Source organism: Polypterus senegalus, chromosome 17 (genome assembly GCF_016835505.1).
Source record: "Polypterus senegalus isolate Bchr_013 chromosome 17, ASM1683550v1, whole genome shotgun sequence".
NCBI lineage: Eukaryota > Metazoa > Chordata > Cladistia > Polypteriformes > Polypteridae > Polypterus > Polypterus senegalus.
Genome location: NC_053170.1, coordinates 92980440 through 92994707, shown reverse-complemented (window position 1 = coordinate 92994707; position 14268 = coordinate 92980440). Strand labels below are relative to the sequence as shown.

The following is a 14268-nucleotide window of genomic DNA, read 5'->3' as shown; positions in this document are numbered from 1 at the left end:
TGAAAGATAAAAACAAGCATCTGACTTACTTAGACTGAGGTGAAAAGAGGTAAAGTGACCAAGTGCTTCTTTCCCGGCACCATTCAGGCTGATGCTTCTCAAACCACCGAACCAGCCTGGCTTTGCGACCCTGTGGACAAAGCAAAGTGAGTGTGATTGGGTATAGTGGCGGCCATTCTGGCAAAAAGAGAAGCAAATGATTATCTCCACTGGAAAATGATTGGAAGAAGCAAAAGAAAGTTGTCAAGGCATGGAAACAGGAGCTATCTGTCCTCTATTTAAAACAAATACACTGAAAATAACACAATGAGAGAAAAGGGCATCTATGTATATCTCTTGAAGATTACCAATTGACATGTCCAGTTTATAGTAACATGTCAACTGTCGCATCTTGAGCGTCAGTGCCATATGATGGCAGGAAGGATTTTGTAAACTGCTGAATCAGACCCTTCAGCCTGATTATTTGTGTCTCCCTGTGGAGGCGGCTGTGCTATTTAATGAGGCCACTAAATCTGCAGTGGTCACTGCAGATCAGGCATGGCAGTAGTTTTTGGGTGCATTTCTTCCTAGCTGCTCATGTTCAGTTGTATTGAGTTCACAATTTTCAAAGATATGCTTAATTATTGACTGGAACTCTGCACTGTTCCAGGTGTAATAAGTGTGCCATGCAATAGACTGGCACCTTATATAGCGCCTTTCATGTCTCTCTATCTATCTATCTATCTAAAATTGATCTAATGTCCAACTTCTTAATGCTTCATTGTCTTAAGTCAAATGTTATGTAACGTTGACCTCACACATTTCCTGATTTTTTCCTTACTAATTTATTGTTGTTATCTAAACATTTATGTCAAACTTGACCCCCTCTCCAAGGAGCCCCTTTTCATTAGCCCGCTGTCAAACTGATTTGATCTTGGACCCTTGCCTCATTTTTTGGATGTCCCATTGTCTTTAGCCAGTCATTTTTTAACACTTGAACTCAAACTTTGTCGTATTTTTCTTTTAATTCTCTATTAGCCAGCTGTCATACAGAGCTGATCTTCTCCTGTTTTTTCTTTTAATGTCTCATTATCCAGAGTCAACTGTTATACAATGTCAACCTCAAAGCCTTGTCCAGTTCTTTACTGCCATATCGTTGTTAGTCATCGGCACACCCATGAAATGTTGTTCTCTTTTCTGACATATGTGGACATATCAAAATTTGGTCCTCCGTTAAACTGTATCTTTAGTTAAAGATAAAAAACATTGAAAATTTCAATTTACAATAATGTAGTCAATGAAAAATAAACAGATAATCGAGTTCCATCTTTAGAAAAAGAAAGTGCCCCCTTGGCCCTAAAAGCTGGTATTGCCCCCTTGTTTCTTCTAACTGTCTAGTAGCTTTGGTCATCGACTTCTCCATGTAGAATTGTTTGAAGTGTGTGATGTTTGAGGGTGTCTTGCGTGCACAGTCTATGTCAAATACCACACTCGGCCATTTCAGAATCTTCCATTTCTTATCCTTTCAGCCATTCCTTGTTGGATTTACTGATAAGGTCCACTTTCGGGATGAGCTTCAATCTTTTGACAGATGATCTCACATTATCCTCAGGTACCCTCTGGTGCTATAAAGAATTCACAGTGGACTGTATGATGGTGTGCGACCCAAGCCCTCATGCATCTAAGCATTCCCATTACCACGTGTTACAGGTTGGTGCAGTTTCTTCTGGTCAAATGCTGTCTGTGGCTTTCACCAAACATGTCTGCTGGTATTGTTGTCAGATAACTCTATCTCTTCCTTGTTTTTCCAGGGCATATTGTTCCAGAAGCCCTGGCTGTTGCCAAGGTTCTCATGGGCAAACTTTAGCTTTTCCTTGATGTTTTTTTCTGGACAGCAAAAATGTCATTCTGGAGCGTAACACACCTTGACATCGACACTAGCAAGAACTAGTGGTCCATGATGAAATTCTGGGCTTCTTAGAGACTTTTATCAGCATCTTGGTTTATGCTCTCTGGCTGAACTTGTTGGGGTGGCATGACTTGGACATGTTGGCATAGTGTCCACTTGTAGATGCTCTCCTGATAGTAGAATAGCTGTTTACCATATGGGACCAGAGACCAAATCAACATACTAAGACAGAGAGCCACCCAGTGGCCTATTACGCAGGTTGTATTATTTTGCTAACATTAATGGTTAATCTTATATTTTGGGCACAGTTTGGAACCTTATGATAGTACATGAATAAATATGTAAGTTTCTCTCTGGCTGTTCTGGTACTCCATCGAATCTCCTGGGGTTACAGATATTAAAGATAGGGGGGCATACTTGAACTACAACAGCAGTCAGTTCTGACAGTGTGGTGAAAGTATGGTTTGGAGCACTTGGTTATGGTCTACGTAACAACAGGCCTAAACACCAAACAGGGTCACCCTAGGACCCTATCTCGACAAGACAACAACCAAGTTTGTAACAAAGGTCAGCAATGTACTGCTAGTAACTTTGTGCTCATTATACAAAAGCATATTAAAGAATGGAGCTGATGATAAAACAAAGGACATGAACTACTCCATTACACAAGGCTAAGAACGCTCCAGGATGAAGGATAAAATCGACCCTTAATGAAAACATTGACCTCATAACAATGAATGCAATTTAAAAACATATAAAATCCAAACTTTACCTCAAGGCTTCTTATGAAAAAAGAGATAAGGGCTGCTCACCATGATACCTCCTTCTTCAATGTTGTCATCATCACTCTGCTGTTCTTCGATGGAAAACTGATGCAACATGGCCGATGGTGAGGTTTTCCCATTGCAGTCCTGGTGCTCAGCCAATGAAGGCCGCGCACTGAGCAGGCTGGCTGAACGGTATAAGTAGGTGGGCACCTGTAGGGTGTCAGGGGGTAGCTCAAAAGAACTTTTCGTCTCCAGGGACTCCATGCGATGCTGATGTAGTGAGCTGCTGGCAGAGCCACCTTCCCCATCAGAACCCTCTCCCTCGTCTGAGCTTGACTTGCCGTCCCCAGAAAGCAGCGAGCGCCGCTCCCCTGACTGTCGTTTCTGTTTCTTAAGGCTGGGGGCTCGGCCGAGGCTGTTCCAGCTTGAGCGCCGGCTGTTCCAGCTGCTGGCGGTGCTCCAGGGTGTGTAGGGGGAGCTCCGTGCGCTCACCTGTAGAAGATGCAGCTCACATTTATATTCTGAATGGGCAGGTAACTAACATCACAGAAAAGAGATTGAGAATGTGACCCTCTTCAGTATGCATTCTGAAACCTGTCCCTCCTAGATCTGCACCTGGGAACTCTTAGACTGACACTTTGGCAATCAGAACATCTGCAACTTCATCACAGAAAAAAAAAAAAACAAAGAAGAGGGCAAAATGTGTGGTCAGTGGTCAGGCAAAGAGTTGAAGGCTTCACTTTTTGCCTACACTGACGCTGCTGACCCTCTTCCTGCTCGGCTAATCCAACTCTGAGGCTCATAAGCCTTTTGTTTCATTTCTGTAGCTATTCAGTCTTGAGATGATTGATCAAAATAGACATAAAACTTAAACACAAAACAAAATGAGCAGCCAGACTGAAGCAAGGATAGAAGATCTAAGATTTGCAACTAAAGCTGAAGTTAAAAACCAATTTCAAAAGCTGAAATAATTCAGAAAGGATTTTCTGTGCTTTCAAAAATAATCTCTCTGGCAGAGTGTTTCCGTTATTGTCAATGTCTGCATATCCTACAGTGCACAGCTCAACCTGAAATAGCAGGCCACACAGCATAAAGCGCCCTAGCAACTGCTACACAAAATGGAGCCGTTCGTCACATCACATTTTTTTATACATCTATCAACCAATCCTGATTTTATGCTTCAAACCAGCACTGATATCCAAATCTTAAATTAAGATGCTGAATTTAGTCAGTTGACCAGGAGGCCTGTTGAGAAGCAAAATGCTACAGGAAAAAAATCGGGAGTGGTCTCCCCTCAACTTTCTCATATACTCAGATATGGGGATGGATATTTGAGAAGTAAACCACAAGACAACGATAAAATTTTTATATTACCGTATATACTCACATATAAGTCGTGTCTTGAAACCTGAAAAATCGATCATAAAATCAGACCCCGACTTATACTACCGTTCAAAAATGCGACACTTAATTTTTTTTTACATCTTTTAGCCTCCTCCAGTCTCACATCAGTTTCTAAGACACATTGAATGTTGTTGCAGCAGCGCAGCTACCAATTTCTTTCGCAACTTCAACGACTTTTCATTCAAAACAAGCTTCTTATTTTCTTCCGAATGAACGCTCCATTGTAGATAAGGTGTATGAGGGTGTGAGATACAAAAAACACAAAACAATGCAAACGTCACTTTGGAATAGTTTGGGTATCACCGTGTGGTCAAGGAGGCACAATAGAGAGAGAGAGATAAGTTAGGAGCACACGCTGATGCAGCGCATTACCGCACCCACATAGAAAACAAGGCCATGAGCTCCATGGTTACTCTCTCAGGTGGGTGTTAGCATATCGTAATCTCTTGTCCAACAGCATGAGTTTTCCGCATTCAACTTACACGACTGTATTATACAGTAAAATACCAGAAATTATACAGTAAAATCAAGTCCCGACTTATCCATGAGTATATACAGTATGTACATTAAAGAACCAACAACAAATAAATCAAATTAATAATATACTGAACAATTATTATAAGAGTAAACTTGAATAACTTGAATAAACATAAAACACCACTTCCGGTTAATGGAAATACCCGAAAAGTTGCTAGAAATCTACATTTTGTACCGAATACTTGTATGCAAAGTTTGGTTGACCGAAGTGAAAGTGTACTCGAGTTATCGTGTTCTCACACACACACACACACACACACAGACAGACATAATTCCAAAAATGGCATTTTCAGACTCTATACGAGATTCATCAAAATCTCAAAATTGAATTTTTGGATTATTCCAATCCTTTCCCTATACTTTGTATACTGCTGCATCATTCATCCATTTTTGGCTCCTAATGCTAACCTCCAAACTCCCTGTCCCAACAAACTCCTTACTAACCGGGGACTTTATATCATAGCAGTTGGGGTCAACAGAGACGCTGCTCCCTCGGCGAGACTCATAACCCAGAGCCAGGTCACCGTAAGCACAACTCTTTGGCACTGGCATGGGCGTAGCCGCCGTGTGGGTGATAAGAGGCGGGGTCAAGCTGTTCTTCATCTCCACGTGACCATTGATGGGAACCACTAGTGAAAAGAAAACAAGATTAGTAAACACAGGAATGTAACATGGACTTCTAGAAATTACCATCTAGAGAAGCACAATTCTTTCGTATATCTGAAAGAATATTATAGAATCATTGCTTAAAACACTGGCTCTCAAATAGTGGTCCATTGACCACCAAGTATATGTCAGATGGTCTGTGGGCTGACCTAGTTGTCTTTCTTAGAAGAATTTACTTGCAAATAATGTCACATGATGAGACAGAGACCACCAAGCACCCTATCCGACTTTCTCGCAGATGATAGCATCTTTTACTTCTACTTTGCCACTCCTTCCTGCTCTGATCCTGTATGGTTGAAGTGGTTGTTCCTTCTGTTTCTTTTTAAGATTCCTCCAACTTGTAACCTCACTATCATAAAGCTGAACTCCTTCACTACATGGGACTATTTTTTAAAATCCAACCCCAGGCAGTAGCAGTCTCTTCATTCCATGTAGATGCTGACACATTCGTTTTCTGACGTATTCATTTTCTACGTCTGTGTACCATAACACCATCTTCAAGGCTTTTTATGGATCACTGACTGAAATCTGGGACTTTGAAAGGTAAACCCAGTGGGGTCTGATTGGTCATGAAATGGAGACTTTACTACATTGTGGGCGGGGTTGAGCACCTGGTAAGCAAGAGAATGAAACAGGGACCGCGTATGCCACCCAGGCCTGAGAGAAGACACCAGGTGAGAGGCAGAGACCTGTGGGTAGAACAACAAAAAGGAGCCAGCATGGTGGCTGAGTAGCAGTAGGAGAATTAACTTACGATACAGAAATAGACTCAGGAGCAGTGTGAGTTTGTGCTCGACTTTCTAAGGACACCTTCCAAGGGCATGACAGCAGGAGACATTCAGGCTCGTAAATGAAGGAGGTGCTTTTCAAGAAACACAGCTGTTAGGGCTATTGGCCATGTCACATTATGCAATGTTTCCAGCAATTTTCAGTTTGTAGCCTTTGTTTGCATAATTTTAGCAAATAGGAATGCAATTGGCGAAATGCCCCCTCAAAGCCGTCATGTAATGGGACATGCCCAGAACCTCACACTCCACTACTCGCTCCTGTTTGATTTTGTTTTTGTGTGCATGAGAGCTGACAACCAATGACTGCTCATCTGGAAACACAAAGCATATAATGCAGTGATGTGGAATAAGGAAAGCAGGTGTTCTGACCCTCACAAATAGAAGAGAAGTTCGTCTGTCTTATGTCCCGTCCACGTCAAAATGGAAAAAAGGAAAACAAAGGGCCGAGACTGTGGCTGGACTCTGCGTACCTGTTAGCCCTTTGTACAGCACCAGCTTGTTATAGGCAGTCACAAAAAGGAAGGTTGGCAAATCTTACAGGGCCAGAGATTTTCACTTGTGTAAGTTGACAAAGTCTGGCGAGATGATCAGCAAAAGCAGTCAAGAAGTCTGACATAGCTCCACAACTAGTCGCTGCATAATGTGACATCGGCTTTACTAACTAACTATTTAAGTCTGTGTACCAACTCTTCTTCTATGAACCCTGGATTATTTAAGATTTTTTACTTGAGTTTAGGTAGAAAAAAAGAATGTGATCCCTGTAACATGGAATGTACGGTAATGTGTGAATGTTGGCTACAGATGGTTCTCCATATCTTTGATTTAAGAGAGAGCGGTCCTCGGTCTAAAACACTTTGAGCAACACTGATTAAAAACACATTTAAAAACTGACTCATTAGAATGTTAGAACATTAGAAAGATTTAGGCGAGAATAGGCCATTTGGCCCAACAAAGCTTGCTAATTCTGGCTTGACACTGGAACTCATAGAAAATCCAAAATGGTAAAGGATGAAAAAACCTGGCAAGGACCAGTAGGAAAATTCAACCAGGCCCTCAAACTGAGGCGACAAGCTCTGGGACAGAAATATTTATGAAAGCAGGAAAACTCTGCCGACATATTTTCTGGGTTTGACAGCAGATCTCCGGATGGAAGAGAATTTTTGGCTCTATCAATGGGAGTGGATATCTGATGGTGAAATTAAAATAAGAGTGTCATCCAGGAATGAAAAGCTACTTTATGAAAAATAGTCATTTGGAGAGACAGTGGCTCAAATGCAGCAAGTTGCTTCCCACTAACCTGTAAAAGCTACAGTGCATCTTAACAATTACACAATCGTCCTTAATGTGCCAGGCACCTAGGGCTGGTATTCACCGTGCAGAATGGCCATATAGGAAGTGCCATGTGGCAGGCATTGACTAGACTATGTTAAAGCAAAGAAAAGTGTTTTTTGGGCTACTTTGGAAAATTAATTAATTCCTGCAAAATGTATTCTTACTCAACCATTATGGGTAACTGGAATCCAAGAGAGACCACAACGTGTCCACCTACTGGCTGAAGCTGAAAGGTCCTTCTTGCTTCCACACACGTCTTCCAGGCTCTGGGAGTAGAAGTCTTCAGAGTCCGATTTGGAGATGTCGCCCTTATCCATGACAAACACACAATTAGCATCCAAACAGAGGGAACATTTAGAAACTAAAGACAGAAAGTGGAGGAGCAGAGATGAAGGGAGGGCAGGTACATGCAACACCATCTACTGTAACTACCATGAGCAAGTCTATGTCACTAGAATATCCAAATCCCAGAATGACCAGCACAATTCTGCATGCATGAACACAGCGAGCGTATTGATTTATACCACACTTGGAAAAGAAATCTCAGACACCTGCACTGTTCTTTGAGGGCCTGTAGCAGATGAATGTCACCATGAAGGAATAGAGCCAAATCATTCCTATATGGTGTTGTTCATAGCTGTTGATGATGTCACTTGATGGCACCTGAGCATGAATGCCAACAATAGTCTGGCTGCCACCAAGAAAAATATTTAAATTGTTGGCACAATTGTTGTTGTGATAAACAAAATGGCAGTGTGACAAAACTGAACAATAACAACTCAAAATAACTGTAACAAAATGCATTAATAAACAAAAAAGAAGTTCAGAATTCAATTCTGTGAAAAGACAAAACACGAAATCAAGGAACTAGTAAAAGTACAAAGAACACAAAAACAAAATGGGTGTCTCAAAACAAATGCAAAAGGTTAAAAGCCAAAGCTAAAGTGGAAATCCCTAATTAGAGCTTCACACAATATGTTGTTTGTCATTAGTGGATCCAAAACCATGGACCAAAAATACTGAGAGCCACCATCTTAAATAGGGACACAACACAGCACACGTTATGTGAATAGCTGTGGGCTTTGAGATTGGGAAAAATACATCCATGGTCACACGGAAATCTACACAAAATGGCAGTGAAGATGCTCATTTAAAAAGGGTTCATAAAAATAAACATATACTGACTGTAAAAAGGGCGGTCAGTCAGAAAAATTAAAGAGTAAGGATCAGGAGTGCGGAGCAAGCATCAAAAGAAATTCAAAAAGAAAGAAACGTCAAATTCAAAGATTGCAAGCCAAAAGTTATAGTCAAAGATAGAGCTTTGCTTCAACATTTCAATAATCAAAGTTCTAAGTAAGTAGTATGCTAAGTTTGTGCCAATCTTAGAACTTGCAACTATTTTAGGTTGATCTTTATACCAATACCTCAATAACATCACAAGAAACGGATGAAGCAAACCAATCAAATAGCCTCATGACAAAATGGTGCAGGAAAAGACGGTAAAAACATTTAAGTTCTAAAGTGAAGCTCAAAACAAAATTCTCATTGCGGAATTAGATTTTTTGGGTGTTAAAACCCCAAATATAACACCAAGATTGTATCACAGCTTCATGGTAACCCAAAAAAATAAAAAGAAGCTACAATCGTAACAGAGAATCACAGTAAAACCAGTGAGTTGGTGGCTTCTTATCTGCTGCACAGAAGTGTGTGTGAGTGAGTCAAGAAAAGTGGATGTTCTGCATAATGCTGGTCAGAAGTACAAGGTGGATTCATCGGTGTAAGACATTCATGCCAGACGCGATGGCATTCTCCATAACTAATTCTTTTAAGATTTCAGTTTTCCCCGAACTCTGGAGCACAGAAAGAACCACTGATTTCCATACACACTGGTGAAGAGGTCATGTACCTTGTAGCACTTTCTCTTTCTTGTTCATTCTTTGTGCTATGCTCGATGAACTGCTTTCCGTAGAGATCTAACAACGTCAGGCTTACTTTGGTCCCTGGCCATCACAAGCTCCATACGTTACACCCACAATCTGACGCACATTACCCAGTATGACACTGATTCCACACACCAGCTTTTGCTCATCTGTTCATAATTCTTGCAAAGTGCCTCAGAGTGCAAACAAAGTTCTCCTTAAGTGTGGCATACATCAATTCAACACCCGGCAGTGAACCAGTTGACAGAATTACAGCCTTTTGAGACGCTTCTTTAGGTGTTGGGATCTCTTCAATGTAAAGAGTATCGACAACCAAAACCAAAAGAAAATCAGCACTCCAATGATACAAAGTAGCCGGGCTGGAAGCATCTCCAACCTTCAAGCTAGGGAAAGACATTCAAGTGACAGAAACTTAGAAAAAAGCTGTCAAAAACACTAAAAGGTTCAGGCCCACAGGTGTGAAGGGTGCGATGAAAATTTAAGCCCTTTAAGTACATTAATGGGGATGCTAACCAGAATTAGACACCCTCGCTCACGTTTAGGCTCATAACCAATAAAGGAACAATATAACTAGTCCATGTTTTATAACATTATTTAGCAACCAGTTATCATCAAGTAAAAATCTGAACGATGCTGGTGAATTAAGGGTGAAATGATAAACTGGACTAAATAAGCAGGCATCAGCCTTCACATTCAACAGAGAAACAAATCCAGCCATTAGAAGGAATTCACTAGAAAATCTCTCCGATCATTGCTCATATTTCTGGCAAAAATCTTAACATTGGTATGATGGAGAATAACAAGGAGGTGCAATGATGCCATCCTTTGGATTACTCAACAGGATGTAATAAAAGGAGGGTTAAGTAAAATTAGCGCTTATAAGAGGAAGAGTAAAACTGGACAACTGAAGGGTTATCACCACTCAAATATTATTATTGGCAACACTTTAGGGATCCATTATAAGCAACAATTAAGAGGTATTAAATATTATAAGCTTTATAAAATGATATAAAATAAAGAAAACAGATAATAACTTATTTCAAGACTTATTATTTTAATAATAGTTTGTTTGTCAAAATTATTTTTAATGAAATGCTTATAGACTGTTAATAACTGGTTCATAATGGATACATAAGGTGTGACCTTGTCATGACTATGCATTTGAATTACAACGGAAAAGTTGTGTCTTTAAAATACATTATTATTATTATTATTATTGGAAGCAGATTGGTTAGCATTGCTGCTTCTGAAATTATAATAATATTAGGTAAAATCTCAGAGACAGTAGATACAAAGATTGCGATCCATCCATTTATTTTCAGACTCCCCTACAGTAACTGCAGGATGCTGGTCCACCACAGCGTACACTCAGTCACTAACATACACCAGTCCCGTCTCTCCAATGCACCTAACCTGGGAGAAAAACATATGTGGGCATGGAGCCCAAGAGTCATCAGGTGAGAGACACAGATGAGGCGCCTGTCAGTGCGCTTACGTGTCCGCACAAAGCCGGGGTAAGGTGAGTGATCTGGACAAACACATTTACAATAAAATTTTATTTTGTATTCTGATTTTGAAGGTGTGATACCCTCTGTCACCCATCTGGGCTTTATTGGAAGTGCTTTTAGGACTATGGGGACTCCTAGCTCACAACACACTAAGACAAGGAGCCACCTGGTAGATAAGCATGCCTATAATCGGGTTGTATGATTTTACTAACACTTGTTTTACTCTGCTTATAGTTAATCTATGTACGAATAAAAAAATGTAACTTTCTTTCCAAACTGTTTGGGTTACAGATGTAAGAAAAAGAAAGTTGAGGGACACATTGTGCTATAGTAGCAGTCAACCCTGACACTGACCAGGCGGATACAGGAGAGAGCAGGGTGAAATGCCACTTTTTATTGGCTAACTAAATACTGTAGATTACAAATACAAGCTTACGAGGCAGCTAAGGCCCCTTCATCAGGCAAGGTGTAACAAAGAAACTGAAAAATACTCTTGCTTATATTGGGACAGCAAAGTGATTTTTTTTCTTTCATCTTAACAACCTTTTTGTTCAAATGTTAGCAAAATGAATACACCTGAGATGAATTAACCCTGAAAGAAGAGAACAATGAACTAATAAAATGTAGAGATAAGATAACCATCACTAGAGAAAGTCCTGTAAGGTTTGTTAGAAGTGCATTGTCTGTAAGATCGGCCACTGATGTAGTCAGCTGGTCAGTCAGTCTGTTAGTCCACATATCTGGTCATAAAACTCTTGTCTCTGTTCAGACCATTTTGGAGAGTGTTGAATTTAAGCATAAGTTTGTATTCCCACTGACCAGGCTGGTAAGAGTTAACATACAATGGCTAAAGTTGGGATTCTGGGTATTGTGGTGAGGTCTACATAGTAAATAAGGTCACATTAGGACCCTACCAGGACAAAGCAGCCTGATCAACAAACCTGTGGAATTGTGGGAGGAAATTCCATGTAACCCCTGGGAGTGCATCAGCTCCACAAGGACAAGGACTTGAGGGAGGATTTGAATCCAATTGGTAACACAGCAGCACAAACCATTTCACCACTGCTGCTCCCATAGCAACAATAATAATAATAATAAGAAGAAGAAGAAGAAGAAGCAGTTGCCACTCCAACACCTAATGACGAAATAGTTACAAAGGTAATAGCCATGACTGCTATTGCTAGTCTTCTGGCTAACAACAACAATAATAATAATAATAATAATAATAATAATAATAATGTCTATCTCATTACTGGTACTACTATTAATAATAATAATAACAGTCCTGCTATTAGTGCTACTTCTGTAACAAATGTGAATGATAATTTTAAATAGAGTTACTACATACTACTATTAGTTCTACTACTAATCCTAAAACTGATTTACTGTAAATAATTTGGTTGTAATTATGACTAACAATAATGGTATTCTCACTAACGCCCTGCCAGTATGGGAAGTCAATTTCTTTGTCCCTTTCCTGTGGCTATGTCGCATCATTTTAACAGGTTTTAAAAGGAACAATCATTGCACCAAACACAGTCAAATGATGATCTAAATAATGAACAGTAAATGGTTTTCACACCAAAAATAGACATCAAAAGTATAGACAATAAATTCATAAGCAAATAAAAAAATCAAAGAGTGAGAACAGTACGTAAAGCCCAGGTCCCCATCATTGCACCTACAGACCAATACTACGCTACAGAGCAGCTGTGATAGAATGAACTCAGCAGAGCAACATTCCAAAGCATTGTGGGTAGCCAGTGGCCGCCCTGCCTTGAGAAGCAGTGGCTTTCCCACGGCTTGCCCGCAGCATGCCCAGCAGCCTGCTATCGTCCCCTTTTGCGTCACCCCAAAGAGACAGGAATGCTGAGGAATGCTGGGAGCAGGCCTGAGCTCCGTTACCTGAGTCCCATCTCCCAGCTTGCCTTTCTAAACAGAAAAGGGGTTCAATCATGAGAGAATATCCATATTAATGCATATTATTTTAAAAGTTTTTTTCTGTATTGTGACACAAACAAAGGTACAAAAGCTACAAAATCCTTTCCATTTATAGTATCTATAGTGTCAGAGGGGAAACTGGAACGTAAGAAGAAACAGAAGATAAGAGTAATCAGTTTAATCAACCTTATTATTAAACTTCTAATAAAACAAAAAACAAAAAAAAAAAAAAACTAAAAGAGCGCTTTCTACGTCCGCATCAAGAACATGTGCTTGGTATACTCAGGCCCGGATGTGAATGTGAAGCGGTGCAGATCAAGGTTCAATGGAGAGAGCTCCACAAATGTCTTCTGTAGTGAAGCCAGCCTGCACGCCACCTTATTGAGACAGACAAAAGCTCAACATATGGACAAGTTCAGCATCCATTTGATCCATCAGAGTCAATGTCCAGGGCACATCTCTCACACTGGTCATATTTGTTTTATGTCTGTATAAACTGAAGAGATGTTTTCTTAATATTAACTTTTATAAACTATATTGAGAGGGGAAATGCAGTGATGAAGAAGGGGATGGAGGTGTTAGTTGTTGAACCCAGGGTAACACCCTCCTGCCATCTTCTATAACAGCTGCTTAGCTATGACTGTGAACACAATGAACACAACAATTAGCGAACACAAGCAGACATGGTTGTAAGTCCCTTTCTTTTAAAAAAAAAAACTCATTTTAGTTGACAAAAGCACTTTTCTGGCCCGTGAATTGAAGTGCTGGAGCATGGGGAAATGTCTCCATTTTGTTCCTGTTAGTGAAGGTCAACAGAATGAGGTGGACGTCTTCAGGCACGCAGCAACACACTTGGACACAACAGTGACTACCGGCTCTTTATGAAGCCTGCCATGTGAAGTGAGTGGCATTCGCTCACTTTATAGATTAACATGCTTTCTCTCTGTAATGGGAGAATGACACCTAGTTTTTTAAACTATTTTTTTTAAATTTTATTAATGTCTAACAGTATCATATTTTAAATTACAGGAAAGATGTCTAAGCCAGTCCTCACTCTGGGACATTTACGACCAGTGGGCTTAACATTCTATGAGCCCTGAGGAAAGGACAAAGTGTTTAATTAATGACTCGGAGAGAGAAGCAGGTTTGAGACAGCAGTTTATGACTTAAGTACCAGTACATCCTCTCTTTCTTGTTTGTCTGAAACTACATTTGAAACTGGAGAAAATAAAAGTGGCTAAGACATGAACAGGTGACAGCGGGACTGGAATGGAGGCCGAATCTGCCTAAACTAATGGTGTGTCAAGGACGGCAGGACCAATTTAAATTATTGGCTGTGAGAAGGACAAAGTGACTCTGCCATTTTCCATCCTGAGAAGAGGCTATTTCCGCTGGTCTATGCAGATGGGATGCTGGATGAAGGACCATTCTGGACCAAACCAGATCAGAGACTAAGACAGAGAGCCACCTGGTAAACTAAGCATATTGGATGCTTAA

General features: G+C 40.3%; 1 protein-coding gene across 1 annotated transcript in view; it reads right to left on the bottom strand.

The window, feature by feature from the left end:
* Positions 1 to 14268, bottom strand: part of cacna1g (calcium channel, voltage-dependent, T type, alpha 1G subunit) — a 435684-nt gene that overhangs the window by 97544 nt on the left and 323872 nt on the right. Inside the window, exons 14-17 of the mRNA XM_039739383.1 lie at positions 7600 to 7690; positions 5041 to 5225; positions 2701 to 3147; positions 30 to 130 (exon numbers count right to left, since the gene is read on the bottom strand). Of these exons, the coding sequence (XP_039595317.1) occupies positions 30 to 130; positions 2701 to 3147; positions 5041 to 5225; positions 7600 to 7690 (824 nt within the window). The remainder of the gene's footprint in view (positions 1 to 29; positions 131 to 2700; positions 3148 to 5040; positions 5226 to 7599; positions 7691 to 14268) is intronic.